Below are 21,939 nucleotides of genomic sequence, written 5' to 3' on the forward strand. Positions count from 1 at the left end.
CTGCAGGAGAGGGGCTTGGGGTAAGACCCCACACACCTGTGGTGGCGTTACTAGATCTACTCCTAGGAGCATCCCGTTGCAGGATTCGGTTCAGCAGGACTGTACACACAGAAGTAAGGATTGATTATTTGCAAACATAAGGCATTGCAGGACTTGGCCCTAAAGTTTCTATTTTCAGCAGAGGATAACCTTATCCATACATGAGATCATATCTTAACACGTGAAAGTGTCTAAAGTAAGGGTCAATGCCACTATACGTTATGCTCAGTAACACAGTTAAGATTCTGCATATTGGTTTCAGATATCGTGAAACTTTCATTAAATTAAAACCAACTATGAATCTTTCACAAGAATTAAATGAACTATGGAAGTTAAAAGTGATCAGGCTGCATTTTCAAGGTTAAGAGGAGATGTTAACAGAAACAAGCAACTCCCATTGCAATGGTTTTCCAGTGTCTTGCCTTCTGACCAGTGAACGCTCTGAGAGTGCAGCTGCTGGCAGGCTCCGGTCTTGCCTTGCATCGGCCGTGGCGTGGCTACTGCCGCTCTGCCTCCACTCGCTTCTTGCGAACTGGGCCAATAAAACAAGAAAAGAGCAGTCAGTGTGGCTTTCCTGAGAACACGAGTGCTTTTCTCAGTGACACACTCTTCCCTCTAATGTGCATAAGAACGAAGGAGTTTCTAACAAATACCCCGCCGTATTATGTCCATAAATGCCATAATTAACAGATCTTATTGCTAAACAAAGAAATGCTATCTAAACTGGACTTTTCTAGACTGTAGGATTTCACCAAGTGTTCAAATCAATAACTTCTCTATGAAAATCAGATTCTGATGGAGAGCTTTTAGATGATGGAGAATTCACCATTTCCAGTGCTTCCTCCCAGTGGCTCCATTTAGATTTTTATTACAGTTTTAGTGCCCTCATTAAAGCCACTGTGTTCCAACCACTGCGTTCCAACCAAGTTGATACTGGTCTGCTCTGGTCTGCATGGCAGTGCTCTGGATTACTTAAGCATTAGGCACCAAAAATGAATAACTTTGTTAATTGCAGGGGTCTCTGTTGTAGGTAAGCAACACTCATAATCTCTTACAAAATAATTTGAAGTGACGGTATCGGTGAGTCCTGGCAATGAGAAAAATATCATACTGGACCTTAAAGTGTGTGTTTAAACTTCACATGCTGTGATCACATCAGCCATCAAATAGTACCTTAAGTAACTCTAGATTCCTACTAGAAACAGAGTAGGGTTAAATTGCCATTTAGCAAAGAAAACTGAGATAAGCTTTGTGTTATGGACAGGATTATTTTGGCAAGAAGACCCCTGTGAATGTTTACAGCACTTAAAGTAGATTACAGCTGGTATAGAGCAGGTGTGGCTAGGCAGCATTTGCTGCTCTGTACTCTAGTAAAAATGCATTGAGTCTCCTCTGACTTGGACAGATAAGATTAGCGAGGGTCTCCTGTTCATGTGATGCAAGCTGGTGTTGCATCAAACTGTCATGTCCTGTTTTCTGATATTAAAGTGTTTTAGTAAAGAACAAAAGCAGTAAAACTAGATGAATGAACACTTTTCACTATGATAGTCAATAGCAACAGTATACGTGTATAACTACAAAAATCCTGTTACTTTGCTATCAGAAGGTTTATTTCAGAGTGTTTTCTTGGCAAACAGATCATACTACTCCAAAGTCTTCATCATATAATCAGTTGTTCATGTCTTTCAGTGTTTTGTTGCTTTTTTCAAAGTGTTCTGCCCTGCTAAATCTTGAATAAAACCATACAATACAAAACCAGGAAAATGAAGATTAGATACAGGAGGTATGTCTAATGTCAGTCAATTAAATAGTGGAAAAAAATGTCTTTCTCTATTTGTTGGTGGGATGTTTTAAACACTGTTCTACAAAAGCTAATAGTTTCAGGAACAAAAGTTTATCATGGAAACTGCTAAAACATAATGTTATGCATTAAAGAAGTGGGTTTCAGTTCAATTTTTATCTTAGTTTTCACTGAGAAAAACCCAACCAAAGGCATCATGATTTGGTGTTATCAATCAATTCTACTTTGTAGAGTTTATTGTATTTCTTTATTTTTCCATGAACTGGTACTGCCTAGTCATCTCCTCCCTGTGCTGTGTATCAGGCACACAGGGCCGAGCACACCGCACTCAGGTAAAATGTGCAAAGCTTTCCTGTCCATGCCTGCAATTAGGCAGTCAGGCAAGTCATCCTTGCTCCCTCGGTTGGCCAGGCATGCTCTGTTGTGGTCAGGGCAAAGAGGCGAGGACCAGGGTGTTCCCTGAGCAAACAGGATGGGTTTGGCTCTCTGCACTGACTGGCCAGAAGAGCTGATGGGGCAGCTGGGAATCCAGGGTGCTCCACGGAAAAGGCTGCAGGCCCCCCCTTCCCAGCACTAGTGGGAGAAGGATAGTAGCTCTTAATCACAGTAAGATCTTTGCTGTCCTGTCCTACATAGCTTATGGAGCTATGCATCACCCCTCACACAGGGCAGATTGGATGTTGAAAAGTTAACATTGAGCCTTGAATACAGACAGGAAGAGTTGTGTCTTGAGCTTGGCTCACCAGATCAGCTGATGAGTGGATGTAATAGTATCTTACCTAGATCATTGTTTTTAGTGATCGCCGCTGCTACCCTGGTTCTTGGGCCCTGCTTTGTGAACTGGTACCCAAACTTGAGAATCTTGGAGTTCTCCTCCAGCATCTTGGCAATCTCCATCTCTACAGCCGTCCCCAGCTGCTGCCTCTGTTGGTGACACGGTGAAATGTCCCCAAAAGAAAAGAAAAGATTTGCTCTCAAATGAGAGAGAAGTGGTAATATTTCAGTACTGTGATGAAACTACAAAGAGAATCCCTCTCGCCACCTCCGCACATTTGCTCTGGGTTTTATGTTTAGCTTTGACCACTTTTATTTGGATGTTTTCCATGATTTCATTGCATGGGACATAAGCTGCAGAATGACCGAGCCACAGAGGCTACCTTGACTTTGCCATAGCCCTCTAGGCAAACCCTCTAGGAATCTGTACAGAAGAGAGACAAAAAGGGACAGCAGTTCCACGCTCTCATTACCTGGTTGTCAATTTTGATCTCTGTCAGGGATTCGTTCTCCTTCAGTGCATCAATCAGTGCCAAAATACCGGTCCCGGTGATGAAATTGGATTCTACATTCAGACTCTTCAGTGTTTTGTTCACTTTCAGCATATCTGCAAATGCCTGAGGGGTCAAAAAAAGGGAATGAGATCAACTTCCTAAAAGCTTTAGGAAATGACAGAATCTGTAAAACGTGGTTTAGTACCTACAAAGAAATAAAATACATATAGGCTCAGAAGAACAGAGATAGATGAAAATAGATTGCAGTTCCATCATGCATAGTATCAGGGAAATTCTGCAAGGGAAACGACAGATGCATCCTAAAGCATACATTGACCTACTTGAACATTGTTTGTTTTCCAAACAGCATTTAACTTACTATAGCTACGGGGTCATTGCTTCGAGTAGCTGCAAGGCTGAATGTCTTCACGTGTGTGTTGCTTTCCAAAGCTTTTGCAAATTCTTTCAGTGTTGGAATAGGGATGTTCTGTATTCAGAAGATAAATCCAGTAATTAGGAAAGCCGGTCACAACATGAGACACCGGTTTTAATTGTTAGCAAACTGATTGATCAGTAGCCACAGGCTATGCAACTGACCCATCCCCAGTGCCTTCACGAGTGCCCCAGCACAGACGGCTCGCAGTGCTCCGAGCAGCACTCTGAGCCCAGGCAGCCACCAGCACTAGGCAGCTTTGTCAGCAGTGCCTTTAACTGGGTCAGGCCAATGCCAGCACGTGACCCATTTCTGAGCTGCTTTCCAATTTTGCTGCTGGTGGTTCAGAGGCTCCACATCCCAGCTCCTCCTCCATTTGCATGTGTGGGCTAATTGAATTAGGGCAGTGATGATTGTATGGTGCCCATGAGATCTCTTGCTTTATGAGCTGCTAAAGAAAGGCAGCCAGCAGTCACCCCTTGGGCTTTTAATTGGTATCTGATTCAATATCAAGCATTGATGACCTTGGAGCCCTTCAAACAACTCCCTCCACTGCCCTCTCCTATATGTCCTGCTTTTTCTGTGCAGTACAGAGAGAGAAAAAAAAAAAAAAAAAAAAGTAAAGCTAAAAGGGGGTTGGAAATATTTGAATAAACCCTTCTGTGAGGATGTAAATGAAACCACAGAATCTACCTTTATGTTGTTCAGGTTAATTTCCGTGAGACTAGGATCATTTGCTTTTATCCTTTGTAAACTTGCTTCCACGTTGGTGGGATTAGGTGGCTCCTCAAAAATGGGCTTGACCTTTTCACCTTTGACCACATCTGCAACACAAGAGCTCATTAAATGTTGACATAAGGAACAGGCAGGATCAGTAAGTCTGGCTCTTCAGCTGTCATTTAGGTCTGTGCTCAAGAAAGGGTTTACATGAACCCCAGAACTTGGGAGAGGAGCCTTAGCCATGCATCCCAGCCTTGCCCCTTGCCCCTTTGAGCACCCAGAGGCTGCAGCTGCAGTAGCCGGGAGGTATCATTACAGGCAGTTTCCTCCTTCAGGTACAAAAGTCCCAGCACAATTAGAGCCAAAGCAGCTTTTAAGGTATAGGATGTAATATACAGCAAGGGCTGCTTTGTTCTCACTCTGACACCTGTAAAGGAAGGTGTGCTCAGAACACAGTCATTGCATTAACGAGAAGACTTCTCTGCACCTCCAGATAGCCTGTGCTAACCGAACAGATGGTGGTGAGGAGGCCCCTCCGTTCCCTTCTCTAGCCCGATGCTATCAGCCTTACTATAAATGCAATTAGCTCTTGTAAAATTGCAACATCTGCACTTTTTAAATAATAAAACTATCAAAGTATGAAAAGCAAGTCTGTCTGCCAGCACCAAGATATATGAAGTCATTGGGTATTCGTGCTCCAAAGAGATACTACTTTGACTGCTGGCAGCTGTGAGCTGTAAATATTCTTAGAAATGCATAAAAATCATAGTTTAGAACACAATTAGTACTTCGAATTCCCAGGCATATAGTTGTGGGGATTAATTTATAACTGCTGACCACCCAAGCCTCTAGAGGCAAGAAAGCAATCTGTCACTGGCCAAAAGTATGTTCATTCTGTCACAGACAGATCAATGTAGTATGCATTTCTGTTCAGTGCAAAGTTCATCCCATATCGTGGGCCAAAACAAAACCAAATTTTTTTAGAACTTAGAAGAGATGAAGTCATACACAAACCTTGAGCTGGTTTTCACTTCACTCCCTTTTAACTCATTTTTATTTATTTTTATTTTTACCATTTCCCTGAGAGAGCTTGCGTATGCCTGACTAACACTCCAGCCTTCCTAGGGATTAGGAAGTCAAAAACTAGAGGTACAACACACTTAGAGAGTTTGTTGCACCTTGGGTTCAAGGAAGGGAAGTAAAGAAAAACCAGCAGCGTGGCTTTGGTAGTGACACCCAGCTGGAAGCTGGGGACAGACCGGCCCCCATCCTCGGGCTAGGAAGCACATTGCTCTCAGTCTACAGTCAGCAGTAGTCTTCATTTTCTACTTCTTGTTGTTCCCAGGAGTTTTACCTTGTTTCTTTAATCATGGTGCTGTTTTGCCACGTTGGTGGGCAACTTCTGAGCTGCGTCTCCATCTTGTCCTGTCATGTGTCACTGGGCCAAGGGGGGCATTGCTTTTGGACCACAGAATAAAGTGATGTGGCAGGGCCATTTTCTGGTTGTTAAGGCTGCTCTTGGAGCATAGTTTAGCTGACTCACATAGCTGACATTGTGACTCTGTGCAACTAAAATAATTTGAAATCTATGTGGATTAGAAATGTATGCAGCTGCCTGTTACAAGATAGATGGCAGCTTGCACAGGGCCCCACTAGGGAGCTTGCAGGGTGTCTTAAGCCTGAGAAAAATGAAGTGACAAAGTGGCACAGTGTCCTGTCTACTTTCCCACCTCCTTTTAAGCAACGACGGATGGAAACAAAAGTCCTTGGCAAGACACTTGCTGTTCTCATGGCCTTGCAAGAAGAAAACACTTTTGAGTACCATTTCCTCAGTAAAGGGCATTCCACAATTTTGTCTCAAAAAGCAAATCTACCCTACTTGGTATCCCAGAGCTTGAGGAGCCCTGATCAAGGCTTGGCAGCTCTTAAGCCTATGACAAGCAAAACTTGGAGTGCAGATTTACCCCTCACCCCCGCCAGTTGTTGAGCAAAGGTCTGATACACCAAGGTCTGCTTTATTTAGTTGTACACATTTCTGTATTTAATAACTACAGTTCTTTCTGCTGGGGGGGATTTCCCAACTGATTACACTTCCCGTACCTATGGAGGCACATAACAGATGTTTAAAAAGGCTGCACAGAATTAATAGGAGGGAGAAGTAGATCCGAGAGAACAGCCAGGGCAGGAACACCTTCCTGCAGTTTGTGCCACTGGCTGCAGCGAGATGTGATGATTCTGGCCAGAGATGTGACTGCCAGGTTCGAGCCCAGTGCTTAGCAGTTGTTCTTCACTTGTGTAAATGTGTGTACTCAGGGTGAGACAGCATGACCTGTGCTCTGGCCATCTCTTACCTACAGCTCACTATTTTCTGCCTGCTGCCTAAAATGAAGTGGAATAAAAATATGTCTTGGCTTCTTAAATACTCCCATCCTTTCAAACAGCTCTGCAGAGCCAGATTTTGCTCCCCAGCAAAACAAAGCTCCTTAGGAATCATTTCCCTGCATAGTACTGCTGTCATTATAGATAAATAATTCTAAGATTGTATTTCCTATAAAGAACTCCCCCTTATGATTAATTAGGTCAATCAAAGTAAAGCCAAGTTGCATTACTTAATTATTGCTTAATTAAACCAATACACCCAACCTGTAGGTGTCTAAAAGATTGATGTATAGCCCACAAAATAAATGTTTGCTTACTTCTCACAATTTCTTTTCCATCTTTACTGCGGGCTCCTCCTTCATCAAATTTAGGGTTGTTGACCATGTTGTGCACTCCAAGAACAGCTATAAATGTGTAAATAGCAGAACAGGATACCATGTTAATGGCAGGAACAAAGATTGCAGACAAGTATCTGTTCCCCAGATAAAGAAACCCCGTATAAAACTTGAACTCTGCCTGGTGCTTGTGGGTAGTATGCAGGCCAGGGAAATGCCAGCTGGAAGGAGCTGTGGGGGTCACCTTGTCCGGCTTCCACTGCAAGCAGGCATGCTGCCAGCACTAACCAGGTCAGCTGTGGCTTTGTCTAGCTGCATCCTGAAAGCATCCAGTAATGGAAATCCCACAATCTCTTTGGGTAGCTTGCTTCACTGCTAACACCACTAACGGTGTTTTTCAGTAATGTACAGCCTGAGTTTCTTATTGCTCCTCATTGTATTGTCTGGCACATCGGGGAAGATTCTGGCTTTACATGTGGTTAGCTTAATAAATTGGTGTTCGTGCTGGGGGTTCTTACAGAAGCTTATAGATGCTAACACACTTGGGAAGAATATATTCCAGCACTTTAAAATAAACAGTAAGCCACTATGAGAGAAATGACAAAAGAAACCAAAATTCCATAAAAGAAGCTTCAGACAAATTGTGTTCTGTGCAAAAGAACTTCCCCAGTGTCAGAGAATAAATTGTGCTGTTTGCTGGTATTTCTCCCATAAATTGTCTGGTCGGACTTTTTGCTACAGGATCATGTATGAGTTAGAGGTTATTAACTTAATGCAGATTTTTACATTTATTGTCATGTTTTTGTTATGAACAGTATTCTTTGTTCTGTAAGCACTGACAGTTGTTGTTACAGACTGGTTTTGGAACTCCGGGCAGTAGGTGTGTTCCTGGTTTTAATTAGACTTTGATACCTACAAACTCAGTCCTGAATGGCTGGCTCCCAGCCAAAGCTCAGCAGCACTTGGAACTTGATGCTGTGAACTTCAGACTTCGTGTGAGGTGCCAGCTGTATTGTAACCCTGTGATTCCTGCAATACACCACACTTCAGTCAGACACAAGCCTAATGCATCCAGAAATGTGTGGTGTAGCCAAGAATTACAGAAGATAATGGCAAGATCGTGTCCTTTAATGGGACAATGGAGTAGTTACAAGAGTTTTGAGTTTACTGTTGTTCCAAACCAGATTCAGATTAATGGGATATATTGAAATATTTCATTTAGAATTCCTAAAGAAAAACAGAAAAATGTCAATGGAGTTGAAACTTCCCCACCAAAGTTTTTGCATGGATTAGAGCCCTGAAGCGCGGAGCATGCACGTCAGCATGCAGTAACATCAGTGGTCTCCAACACTGCAAACGCCCCAGCCTGCTGCCTGCACCCTGTTGACCCTTCCCTTCCCCATACCACATTAGCTGCCTTGTTTTCTCTCCTTGCCAGCCACACCAATTAGAAACAGACCAGAGAGAGGTCTGAGAAATGCCACAGGTACTGAGTTATGCCTGAAGTGCTCAGGGGCGGTGACACCACAGGTACCTGGCACGTGACGGTGGGACACTCCTGGTGGGAGGTGTGGCGGGGGAGGCCCGGACCTGCGGGGGCTCACACCTGCACGTAATCTAACCTGCAAGGTCGTAGAGCTCAGTGTCTGAGGCGCTGGCCAGGGCTTCTTCTAGTTCCGGATCCAGGGTCACTTTCTCTTCTGTACGAGTTTCTATGGGCTTTTCTTTAGGGATAAATATTTTTCCTAAGAGAAGAAAATAGCCAGAGTGAGTAAGGAGTTATTGTAACAACCCGTCTGCCTCCTGGCAGTGAAGGGAATAGGTCTGTGACAATGGAACTGCTTGGAAAAATATCAAGGGCATGTTTTCCTGTTTCTCACTCGATGCTATCCTCAACACCAAGACCTTAATAATAAGAGTCTAAAAATAAAAGGTGCAGACTTGTGATCTGTGTTGGTGATTGTTACTATGGAAGCACGTTTCCTAAGATAAATCCCCCAGAGCAGCGACAGCTGGGATTTTTCTGAAGTTCCTGTGGGCTTGTATATGGTAGAATCAGGTCTACACAAAAAGCTTGCAGACATCTCGTCCTGAGATTTAAACAAGGCACCAGAGGCAATTAAAACCATCCCTCTGCAAGAACCTTTCAGTTTACAAATTCCATGCAGGAGCCTGAAAGCTCTGCAAACCTAATCTCTTCAAGTGATTCAGCTTAATGCCCAGCCTTCCCATTGGCATTTCCCCTCTCTGCCTCATGATGATCGTTCACACACGTAGCCTTCTCCTGATCATCTGTGCAGGCCTTAAAGGACTGAACCGAACCTCGTGTTCCTCGAGAGCTACTTGTTCCCTGACCTATTGGTTTGCTGTGCTTCATCTCTCCTGGGCTGCTACTGCTGCTGTGGTGGCAGCAGGAATTTCCCTGTGACATTGCCCAAAGACAGATCATCGGTCCTTCTGCTGAAATGGAGAAACTACAGAATAAATCCAGGAACAACACACAAAGTCAAACTACTCCCTTAGCCCATTGCTAGAGCTAGTATCAATGCTGAGATGCTGTAACTGCATGAACTGAGGGCTTTAAGTTTAAATTTAGGGCTGCACTTCAGTCACCAGTGGCACTGGGTTTTTTCTCCCACATAGTGGGAGAAAAAGCTCATACAGTCAGTAATACGTTAGCTGATGCCACGTGCAACACATGGTGTCATTGCTCTGACAGGTCCGTGAATTCCCATTTTCTGTTGTCCACTGCTGAGTGGTTCCCTCACCTTGTCCCTGCCTACTACTTCTCACGCAGGCTGTACAATCCCACTGGAATGAAGCAGTGATGGCCTTTGGATGCAGGTGGCTTTGGCCCACTGTCTGCTTTAAACTGTCTTGTTTGTACAGCTTTGTACATTCTAGATGTAATGCTGGAAGCGCATCTTGTGGCTTTTTGAAATGCCTCTAAAATAGGTTAATTTTCACAGTCTCGGCAATATTAATTTTGTTACCTGTACAAAATACCAGAACTGCATTTACTGTTCAGTTACAGACTTTTTGCCTCTTTTTTCAACACTGGCATCCTTACGTGACTTCATTATTTTTCCCATCATGGTTCAAAGTATCATTGCTATTTAGATAATACCCAATTCGTCTATCTCTTTCATACAAATTTGTCTACAGCAATTTCTGTACTGTCAATGACATCACTGAATAGGCTCAGGAAAAAAAAAAAAGGAAATTTCTGAAGCTGACAAGGTTTACTGATGCAGAATTTGACTCATTTGTTCTAGAGGTCTTTGTATCAAGGCTAAATAATTTCAGAGTACAAAACTGGACAAAAGGTTATGCAGAAAGACAAAGTAGTGTTGTATTATGATTCATTTTTCATGCGAAATTTTTAAGCAAGTCTTTAACAAGAGGCTTCAAGGAGATAAAAGCCTTGGAAGGCCAAGGGTAAGAATCCTTTTCACTTTCACCATGCGCTATGAGATATGAATCAGAGGCGGCCATCCCAGCGGCAACAAAAAAGTCGAGTGGCAAACTTGGGTGAGAAGTACTCTCCCTCCGAGAAGACAGATTACTCATGCTGCCCAGATTTCACAACAGTACAGGTGCTAAGATTTAAGACTCTCTCTGTACTGCTACTTCATCTGATGTGTTGGGTGGCAATTTTCAGATACCACTGACCACGAGTTAGCTGATGCGAACATGACTGGTTAGGACAATGCAGCAGGAAAAAAAACATGACTATGTTGGAAGCTACAAGACCAAAATTAATCAGAATATCTGACTAAATCAATAGTGAGGGTACTGGCTGCAAAATGCTTTCCTTTTAGGTAACTGGCGGTTCCCCAGGAGCTGTCAGTAATCAGTAGCTCATTTAAGATCTTGAGGAAATCCTACTTATCTTTATCCTGACCAATAACATTATCCTCTAACAGATATGCTCCACGGAGCCACAGCAGTGTGAACCATCTCAGGCAGCCAGTGGTTCTTCAGAGCCCCAAAGCCCAGCCAGACTGCTAACAAATGCTGACAGAAATCCATACTTTAGCATCCGTCTCCTCATAGCACCCATCCCAGGCTGCCCAAGACCCCAAAATGTCTTTGGGTTGTCTTGCTCCCTGATTCACAAGGGCACTGTTTGATCCCGGAGCTCCTTTCAAACAGCTTCGGAGAGGCATCTTTTCATGGCTGTATTCGGTGACAGGACTGCAGGACACTTCCATTTCAGAATCTCAAACTGGGAGATAAGAGGAGGCTAAATAATACTAAGTAGACAGAGGACCTAAAGCCTTGGGTAAACTGGACGTAGTATATATTTCAGTTGGGCTTTCTCTGTGAACTTTGGAGTGGGCAGGCCATCTTGTGTAGACGGAAATCCAGGGGTAATGGAAACCAGTGCAGGCTCATACTTTTTCCATGAAGTTCACATATATAGGAATATAATTTTTAAGCATTTGTTACAGGCATATGTAATTCTGGGATGGCAGCCCAAATCTTTTTAGATGTGTACATGACTCTCAGTGATAGGTTCATTTAAAACATTCTTGGCAAACATTTTAGAAAAAATATTCTATTACTGGTTATATGAAATATTTCAAGGGGCAAGGTCATGTCAAAGATGATAATATATATCTTTAATATATGTAGGCCTTTCTGGCATCCAATGGCTTTATAAAAATATTCTTTTTTCTGCTATCTAGACAAGAACATTCTTTTGCATTAGCCCTCTGTGAAGAGATTCTGCAGCCTAACAGCTTAGAAGAGCTTATTATACATTTAGCACATTATTAGGAATTCATTACCTTTCCACCAGCAGCAAAACCGTGTGCCTGTCTTTATGTATGGTTGTCAACAAGTTTTCCTTCATTATTTTAAGGACAGAGTTCAAATATCCAGGAGGTCCTCCTGGTCCCTTATCCATATGTTGTAAATTCATTTTATAGTGCCATCGTGGAATTCACTAATAACAATATGGATCGTGGCTTGCTTGTTTCAATGGCCCAGCTTAAATTTTAAATGTATTATTTTTAAATATGTTGAAGCCTTGGAGGAATAGTGAAGTGTTATATTTTTAAAATTAGATTTGTGAAGAAAGGATGCTCTTCGCAGTGTTGTTTATATCGCTCTTTCTATTCATGTTGCATTTTAGAATTTAGTTATATTGAGTTTGGTTAGAATGTGTTTGTTTTGCCTCCAGAATATGTTAATGTCCCATGCTAAGTCTTAGTATTAATAGCTTATCTTTCTACCAAAGTAGTGACAGAAACATAGCAACAAAAGTTACGTCTATATGTGTCATACCCAACCTTCTTCAATGTTAACAACACCAAGACAACCATACTTATGTACAAAATTACACATATTTGTATTTAACTGCAAAACAAATTTCCTTTCTGGTAAAAACAAACTTGTAAGCATTACATTTTCGTTTTATTTTTACACGTGCATTTAACCCAAAAGATCTGGAATCTAAGGTGATTTTTTTCAACATGAAATTTTAAATGTAAATCGATGGAATTCTCCGCTTCCTTCTGTCAAACAGAGATAGCTGCCTGTGGTGACCTGGATGACAACTGAGGTGGCTTATTATAATGCAGGGGACTTTGTGACTGTGAGTGTAGTGAGCAGAGATTTGTACTGGCACAGTATAACAGCAGAACTATTCTTTTTCGCACACTGCAAAACTTCTATTCAAATTGAAATAGGATATGGCTTGTGTCTTACTCAAAAGAGGTTTGGGGAAAAAAAAGTCCATTGAAAACCAGAAGGAAGGAAAAAGGAACTGAATGAAATTCAGAAAGAAATGAAGAACACAGAGTGAAATTCAGAAACACAGAATGAAATTCAGAAACACAGAATGAAATTCAGAAAAGGACTGAATGAAATTCAGAGAGACTTAGAAGATGAAAGGAAAACAAATTTTCTGGGGAAAAAAAAAAAAAAAAAAAAAAAGTACTCTGGGTACAGTCCTAAACCCTGAGATTTTGCCATTTGGTTTCAGGAAGCTGTGATTTCCTGCATTACACAAATGCCTCCTTTAAAGCAACGTCAAAAGAAAGCAAAGAAATAAGACAGATCCCTACTCCATCTCCTTACACAATAATAGTTAACTACATGACTATTATTGTTAGCTATAACAATATATGTGCTTCTAGATGTAAGCACATCTATAGGAAAAGGTATTAATTGCACAAGGAACTACTTCAGGTGTATTTTGCTGAAATACATTTATTTGCATATTGTTACTTCAGGGGAAAAACGGGAAATTGAGTAGCATAGTTGGTAGCATTTTACTAGTGTGTTCACTAAAATAAAATTTGAGGATTTCATCTTACTTGGAGTTTACAGCATATGGAACATCATTTTTGCTGTGTCTTCTCTGTGCTTTGCTTCTTATGTCATCAGACTTTTATGAATAAATATAAATTGCCACCGTTTGTATTCACTTAGTATGTATTACTACTTTGTACGAGCCCAAATGACCCAACAAAGTGCATAGCAATGGAAAATAAGTTCATTTTTACTAGCTGTAAAAATATCCTTTCTATCAGTTTTACAAACAATAGTTGTTTGTTTTTATCATACAAATGCTTTTTCTGCCATAATTGTAAAATAATTACTTTCTTTTCCTATAAACCATAACTCAGATTATTGCACTTTCAAGAAAATATGCGGTTACACTTATTACTTGTTACTGTTCAGTGCACCACTGACTCAGTGAGTGCCTGTTTATTCTCAGTTACAGAATGCTGTAACTCCAGGGTCAGAGCACTGACCTTAGAAGTGAAATTCAATGATCTTGGAAATCTGCCTTGCATAAGTCACAGACACCCGATTCACTTTTTCCATTCTGAACTATTCTTTTCTTTTGAGGCTTACTTAAATTCTTCCTTACAAATATTCTATGAAAACACAGCTAAATTATTACTTACCAAGACTGTATTTCTATTACGAAGACCAAAGCAGGCCAAGTTCAAATAAGTGTGAAGCTGAAAGCCAGTAGTAATTAAAATGCAGTATCATAATTGCTGCTGTGCTGTTACTCTTGGATTACTAACTGCATGTTCTATGCCTTAAACATCAGGATAATGGAATAGGAAGGTTGCAAAGTTTAGCTTTCCAAAGTTGTTATATATATTGTGCATATACCCAGAGCAACGTTAAATTGCCCCAGCGTACCTGGCCTTGAGCAGCATGCTGTGATTCTGCCACCTTCATTACGCCCTTTGAAGAATTCATCTGAAAATTACACTTTCTCAAATTCAAATAAAGAAGAGCCAACCTATCATCTTTAAGACAGAAGGGAGCTCAGAGTTTCATCAGACCCTCACAGGGATCACCACAACAGTTAGGCTCCCGCTGCTCCTCTGGCAGCCCTCTGAATTACCACCAGGTCACTGACAGCAGCAGAAGGCTTTCATGGCTGATGTGGAGCAGCAGCAGAGGAGGAACAGAGGAGGAACAGTTGAGCTCTGTCTCTGGGTTTCAGGTTCTCAGGGGCATCAAAGAATCTTGACACCTGGGCAAAGCTCCAGTTCCTCTCTGCCCTCTTTCCTCCCTCTGTTCCCTTCCCCATTGACAGCTGTTCCTTTCCCATCCTCTGTGTATTGTGGTCTTGCGTAACTTTGAATCCTGACCCTTCCCACCATCTCCTTTTCCTCTGCCTTCTCTTTCCAATCACTGCTGTCTTCTACAGCTCCTTTCCCCAGAGCTGCCGCATCCAGTCCCTCACCCTGAGCATATTCATACAGCTCCTCACAAAGACAATCCCCCCACAACTCTGCACCAAACTCCCTGCTGGCCATGTACTCTTTCTTTTCCTGTACAGCTCCTTTGCAAAGCACCGTCAGAACGAGAATCTCCCTGCCTCGGCTGTGGTGTGACAGCAGCCTCTCAGATGAGCAATTGTGAAGAGCATCCAGCACTGCCCACGCAGCCCTGAGCCGACCACACCAGGTCTCTGGGTGCTGCTCTGTTGTCATATGTGCTGTCTGCACATGGAGGCAGCTCCGAGGACATGACTCATGCTCACTGCAGGAGGAATCTGGAGATTACTGGAACAAACTGGAGGTACAAGTACAGTGTCTCTAAGTTTCCAAGTTCAAGTATATTTCCCTGGAGATTGCAAAGGGCATATATTTCAGGTCCTGTCTTCAAAGTATGGAGGCACTGTAGCTCATAAAAAACAGCTGGAAAAATTTACTTGAGATGGCTAAAACAATGTGTTTTCTCCTAATCTTGTTCTTGGAAACAGCTGAGTCCTTTTTGCTGACACTTTCCAAAAATTCAGCCTGAGGCAGACTCTCAGCATGGGAAATTTCAGTGTAAACTGTGCGAGTTTGGCAAAGTCATGAGCAACTAAAACAAGGTCTTACAAAAGCAAGCAGTGAAAGACATTGGCTACAGGCATTACTGTCAGCAACAGCAGCACTTTCCATGCTTTAGGAGATGAACACCAGTTCTAAATTTTAGCCTTGAAGAACAGGAAGAAGGTGGCAAAACTTAAACAAACCATTTCAGCTTTGGGGGTGAAAAGGCTGCCTTTGTTGATCAAAAAAAAAAAAAAAAGATATCATATCTCTAAACCCTGACATTTCTATGTACAGTCTGGTACAGAAACTGGAACAGGAACTCATTAGCATCTGTTCTAATACTTTGACCTTCTGAAAACGACTCTCATTATCACTACTGCTGAGTATTGATACTGTGCTGGGCACAGCACCACACACAAGATAGATCTCTGCAAGAGCAACTCTTTGGGTTTGCCCCAAAGTTCTCTGGTTCAATCATCATTTTCTTCCTTTTCCCTTTTATTGGTTGACTGAAAATGTTAGCATTTAATCACATACAAGCGTTTTCCCTTTCTCTTTCTAGCCACAAATAATAGCCCAATCCACTGGAGCTTTTCCATAACTTTGATGAGAACTGGATCAGACCCAAAATGAAATGGTTTGGCAAGGAGTGGAAGACCTTGCAGAAAACAGACAGTGGTGAAGAACTGAAACAGCAATGCTTACAGCAATTTAAAAGGGCATGGCCAACTTTTCATATCTAATAATATTTCACAGTAGAACTTTTTTCAATTATGTTTCATTAGCATCATGTAGTAAGAGAATCACTGCAACAAAGCAGAAGCAGAAGTGTGACTAATAGTATATGCCTCTATTACAGTAGTCCTCGGATCCTAACTGAGAGCAGCTGCACACACGTTCAGTAAGAGAAAGCTTCTGGCCCATCTCAACAAAGAAGACAAGTGAAGAATGGAGGGTTATTTTCCTTTCTGGAATTGGACAGATAAGAAAACTTGAGGACAATCACAAGAAGGCTGTGAGAAAACGGGACAGGTCTCAAGTGCTAATTTTGATCCTAGGACATAAAATGATCATTTCCTCCTCTCAGACCTTCTCTCCACTGTGAACACAGACTCATTCTTGTCTCCTTCTGTTATAACCATGTAGCATTGACATTGCTTTTTAACATTTTTTGCCTGAGAAATTAGCCAGCAGTAGCCCTTCTTCTTTCCATCTTTTATTCCTGGACCACTCTGAAAAGGTTTCATAGTGATCTAAGTGCGATGGGCGGCTGTCCCAGCCTTGTGTCTTAGCTGCAGTGGGTCAGTCTGAATAACCTCGTTGGCTTCTATGTCAGGATTTCTGGAGCATCTATCTCAAGTAGGAACTAGTCCAAAAGTACATAAAATAAACACTTACAGGCTGCCAATCACTATGGCTACAATTATCAGCCCTAACTCCCTATCCCTCCATTGCTCATTAATAATGAACCCCATTTGTGGGAATGGTTGATTAACAGCTGATTAACGGCACAAGGATTCCTGAAAGCCACCCGATCCTTTGCATACCGCTCATGGGAGCGAGCACTCCCAACAGGGACATTCAAACTGAGTACCCACCCCTGACTTGTGTCACAGAGGTGCAGGGCTCAGTGCTCTGGAAGAATTGCTCAGTGGCCGCTTTGGGTGTGCTCCTGCCAGGCTGTGAATGTTCTGGCCCAGGTTTCGCACAAAACTTGGGTTTTCAGTGAAATTTGAGAGCCATCCCATACAGGCTTTAAACCTTCTTTTTGTACGGCAATTACTGTAGTAAGTTAACAAGCTGAAATGTGGCAGAGGACCAAAACTCTAATGCATGCCATACGTTTGGTTGTTTTTGCCAAGCATTTCCAATCTCTCAAAACCACGATTACAATCAAAACCAAGGCAATTCCCTGTGCAACCAGCCCCCCACCTTGAGCTCGTATTTAATGCTTCCTGTGCTCCAACCACGCTGAATATCCCCCTTAACTCTGGAATTTGTTTTGGCTTGTTTTCTAGCACAATCAAAACCTTATGGTTGTGTTGAGCATATAGAGACCCACAAAGACAACTGATTTTTGTCCTTCAGCAGCTGCTTGGTATTGCTTTTTGGTCTGGAATTCTCCAATAAAACATTAACAACAGAAAAAGAGAAACAGGGACACTAAAAAAAATAATGATGTACTATAGACTGTTCTGGAAGGAGGAAACTTTAAATGCCACCTTCAGCTCATCATGGAATTTTCAAGTCAGTATTAGATTTGCATGATAAACATAGGAACTGGTAGAAATGTCACTTAACATTTGGTAGAAACATCCTGCTTCCTAAATTTGGAAAAATAAATACTTTCCCACTGGAAGACAAACATCAAAGTATGAAACAGTGACAAAAGCTTGAACAAGACCTGACATCTCCTAATCCGACCAACAAGCAAATATTCTCAGGTGGTAAATAATGCCAAATGGCACACTGGCATTGGCACTTCCCACATCTAATTATACACAACTGGTTGCACTTCGGAGCTGTCCCAGGACTTAATTTTCAACTATCACGATTACCATAAAATGAATTTGTGGCTATTTATGGTATGGCTATATTATAGTGTTGCTATAACATAAGAAATCATTTAACAAACGTAAATGTAACATAATTATATAAATATTTGCCAAACTGTGAATGAACTTTAGAGCCCAACAACATGCATAAGGTGAAGAATAAGCTTTTCCCCAAGAGATACTCTTCTGTAGTTTCTTATATTTACATATTCTTACATATTTTCAAAATATAAACTATTTATCTTGGGATAATTACTCAGATTTGGAAAACTACTATTAATTCTTAAAAACTAGCATATAGTGTCATATATTGGACATCTGGAAGCATAGGAAACATAGGAAAAATGCTGGTTTAGCCTCATCAGAAGAAAACTCAAGTAGAATAAACAGGCCAGCCTGCAGAATAGCTCTATCATGGACGACACCAGGATTAGCTTTATACAGCTGTAGTGCCAGTCGCGTGGGTGTACACAATTCCACACACCACTGTTGTTTTGTGTCTTTATGTTTGGAGATTGCAGACATGACTACAGTGCAAAATGGCAAAGTCAGTAAATATCAGTAAGGTGAGACCTGACCGAAGGTGTCAGCACAAATATACAGAGGTCTGCAAGCAGTAACTTGCGCTGCTCTAACACAGTGGTGCGTAGGAGACTGGGAAAGGGAAACAATTGGTAATAAATCCACACCACAATAAACCATTCTCCTTTCTGTACAGCATGTGCTCGATCCCTTCTGCTACCTGCAGGAACACGGCAATGTTCCTGTATTTCTGCAGGGCTCAGAATCAACCCTATGAATAGGATTGAGCTCAAGTTACAGGGGAGAAAAATGGAGGTAAATAAATATGCTGCAGGATAAAATAAAGCAGCCAACAGATCTAGCTGGAAACTGTCTCCTTCGTCTAAACCCATTATTCCAAAGAATGAATGCACAAGGTAAGGATAGTAACAACAACTCTTGCCCTGCAAATGACATTTTATAACTTCAATAATGACACAGAAAGTAAAAAATGTTGCACTTGACTGTCTTGAAATACTTGCTTTTCTTTCAGCAGGTCGCATTGAAACAGGGCAGATAATCAGATGGCCAGAAATGGACGCAGGCATCAGGTTCTTCTGGAATGAAGGAGTGGCCTGAGGCAAGCATTTTTATCCAATGTACATAGATGAGGAAATGGTGCTATAGGAACACTGCTTGCTTAAAAGAATGATTGTTCTTGCCCTAAGGTTATCCTACCAACATTTGGGTGATTAGAATAAAGTTTTCCTGTTTTTCTCTTTCCTCCTGTAGCTGTAGGGCAATGGGAAACAGAGGATCTGTCTGCATGAATAGTATTACCAGATGTGCTAGTAAACAAGTGGAAAAACACTTTTTTTTTTTTTTTTTTTTTTTTTTTGTGAATGCATTCCCTGAGCTATTGCTTACAGTAATTGCAGGCAATACTTACTTAGAATGGCACTCTTAGAAGGTACTCATAGAAGGTACTCTTCCTGCTAACCAGCTCCCCCATCACAGCACCCTTTTGAGGCCAACACTTGCTGTGGGAGCAGTCCCCACGAAGGCGCGAGGCCACCCGTGCTGCCCTTCCCTGCAGCCGCAGCCCCCTGCTGCTCTGCAGGCCGCTGCCTGAACCCAGGCAGCTGTGAGCTCCCAAATCCACAGCAGCCTGACCTAAACCTGTGGCTGGAACCGCAGAGCAGCAGGGCAGGCCACCACGCTACTGACAAAAGCACCATTTCATCTCCTCCAGCACCAGTACCACATGTGGCTCACGAGCCTTGCCCCGCGCCACCATGGCCTCCTGCCTGGCTGGCTGGGTGGGAGGGCTGGGCAGAAGGGCCCTGAGCGTTCAGGTTGGTCATAACGCTACCCCGACACAAAGATTGGCCCTACCTTTCTTCTCCCCTGTAAATGGCACAAAGTCTTCCCTGTCCTTGTGCTCAAGCGCTTGCTTCTCCAAGTACGAAAGCAGGCGTTCTCTGTCGAAGGGGCCTGTGGCGGATTTAGTGGTCTGGTCCTTCTGCCGAAATCCGGCTGGAAGCAAGGCATTCTGTGAAGGTGTGTGGAAGAGAAGGAGGGATGGAAAGGAGATGAGGCAATTTCATAAAGTCTTCCGAATTAAATTTTAGTGTTTTTTTTTTTTTTTTTTTTTTCAAGTGGAACTGTTCTTTGCATGTTACTTCACATAACGCTCCTTGGCAACAGCAATAACACATGGTACCTAAATGTACCCATCAAAACCAGGGGCTCTTCCAGGCTTCTCGTTAGTAACACCTCTTAATATTTTCACAAACCATACCTACAGTCATAACACCAAAGAACAGAGCAAGACCATAGACCTTTCTGTTACACATACTATAACCATAGAGTTTACAGACCAGGTAAATAGACTCAGCTTTCTCTACATTTTCTTCTCCTCATTTTCTTGTTTTTCCTACCATTTCTCTCTCTCTTGTTTTTTTCAAAAATTCCTTTCATACTAATGCAGATGTCCCTTGGACTTCAAAAATGAGTGGAACGCACAGAAGGTAATTGGTGAATGATGTGGATGTCAGCTATGTAGAGTATGCAGGAAGCAAGCAGATGAAGTCCCACTTTAAACACGTATCTGTGTGACTATGTGCTTGCATCCGCCTCCCACAGCACAGGGAGATGCATACCGCTTGCACATTTCTGTCCAGGAAACCCCAGGAAGGGATGCAGGTACATGGACTTTGCAGTGCATACGCAGGCCGGACCACACATAGTAAGTCTGATCATGGCAAATACACAGCAAATTCAGAGTGTACGCAGTGAGCTCAGGACATGAAGCATTTCATCTGTGCATGCACAAACATGCCTGGAGCACTACAAATTACAGCATGTATGCAGCTTGGCCACAAATCAATGTGGCACTTTTTGAGATGCCACATACTTGAAAGCACCAGAAAATGCACTGTAGGAGTGGTAGTAGTGAGGGACGTGGGCAGCATGGAAAGGCAGAACAATAAGGCCCACCCTTAAATTTCCAGGTAAATATGTGCTATAAATCTACAGGCTATAAATCCGTTGTTTTCTTCTAGATTTTTTTGTCACCAGAGTAAGTGGGTTTTATCTGCTAGTTTACTTGCCAATTTTCAAACTCCTACACCAGTTTGGAAGTTTTTGGGGTAGGCACAGTCAAATTTCCAACAAGATCTGTGACTGTAACCTTGTTATTGTGGGACCGAGTGGTTCTGTGGACAGAGATCTTCAAGCTCTTTGTGATAGTGCTTTCAAATACCCAAATTATCCTTGTTCTCTAGAAAATGAGTTGTGTAGCTGAATCTTATTTTCCTTAATCATGCCTAAATATATTCTCTTCAGCTAAATATATCTGTGATGAATGACATAGGCAACAGATTTCTGAAGTTCAAAAGATTTGATCTTCACAAGCACAAGCACACATTATGTTTGTTTGTTGCTCTGTGCTCAGGAATAGCAGCCATAAAAAGCTTCTCAGCATGCTGCAGTATACAAACATGATTAAAGATTTAGACTGCAGACAGGCTTGTGTCTAAACAGACAAGGGATAGAGAAAGCATGGTGACTCGTACAAAAGCAAGTAGCACATCACAGCAGAAATGAAACCAAAATGTCCCTAGCTGAGCTGCTCACCCTTTAGAGAACGCTGCCGCTCCTATAACAGTACGAATCAAAATGCTGCAGTGTGTGGCATTTATAATGAACAGCTTCTGCACTGGAAGCCTTCTGACCCCCACTACTAACCTCAGGATCAAGGTCATCAAGAACATGCTCTAGCTGTTTCAGTTCATCCTCCGAGAGTTTGCTGAGTATTTCGTCTTCATTGATATTCTTGTATTTCTCCAGCTCTTTTCGGAAAGGCAGAGACATGTCTCCTGCTGCACTGCTCAGCTGACGCTTTTCAGGATTTCAACCATGCAGGAGGATGGAGCTTCTTGCGGTTTCACTCACTGTTAACAATAAAGCATTATGAATATCTCCAGTTAGCAGACACAGTCCTGAAGAGCCTGCATGCTGAGAGCCACATTTACACTTTATTAACGAAAACAAAGCAGCAAGATGTTCTGGCTCTGCTGAGGGAGTGTGGGGATGCGCTGGGC

General features: G+C 42.2%; 1 protein-coding gene across 2 annotated transcripts; it reads right to left on the minus strand.

Annotated features, from left to right (window-relative positions):
* Positions 1–388: 388 nt before the first annotated feature.
* LOC311213410 (tropomodulin-2) lies at positions 389–21,709 on the minus strand (the record flags this gene model as incomplete). 2 transcript variants are annotated; one of them, XM_084293388.1, is made up of 9 exons in its annotated part: positions 389–571; positions 2,620–2,764; positions 3,088–3,231; positions 3,488–3,595; positions 4,235–4,365; positions 6,958–7,044; positions 8,598–8,720; positions 19,730–19,886; positions 21,584–21,709. In XM_084293388.1, the coding sequence occupies 9 exons, from the start codon at positions 21,707–21,709 to the stop codon at positions 537–539; spliced, it is 1,056 nt and encodes a 351-aa protein (XP_084149514.1). In that variant the 3' UTR covers positions 389–536. The 2 variants fall into 2 exon arrangements, with proteins under 2 accessions (XP_084149514.1, XP_084149515.1); XM_084293389.1 differs by lacking the exon at positions 3,488–3,595.
* Between the last annotated feature and the right edge of the window lie 230 nt (positions 21,710–21,939).

The sequence above is a fragment of the Netta rufina genome (genome assembly GCF_964035555.1).
Source record: "Netta rufina genome assembly, chromosome: 11".
Taxonomy (NCBI): domain Eukaryota; kingdom Metazoa; phylum Chordata; class Aves; order Anseriformes; family Anatidae; genus Netta; species Netta rufina.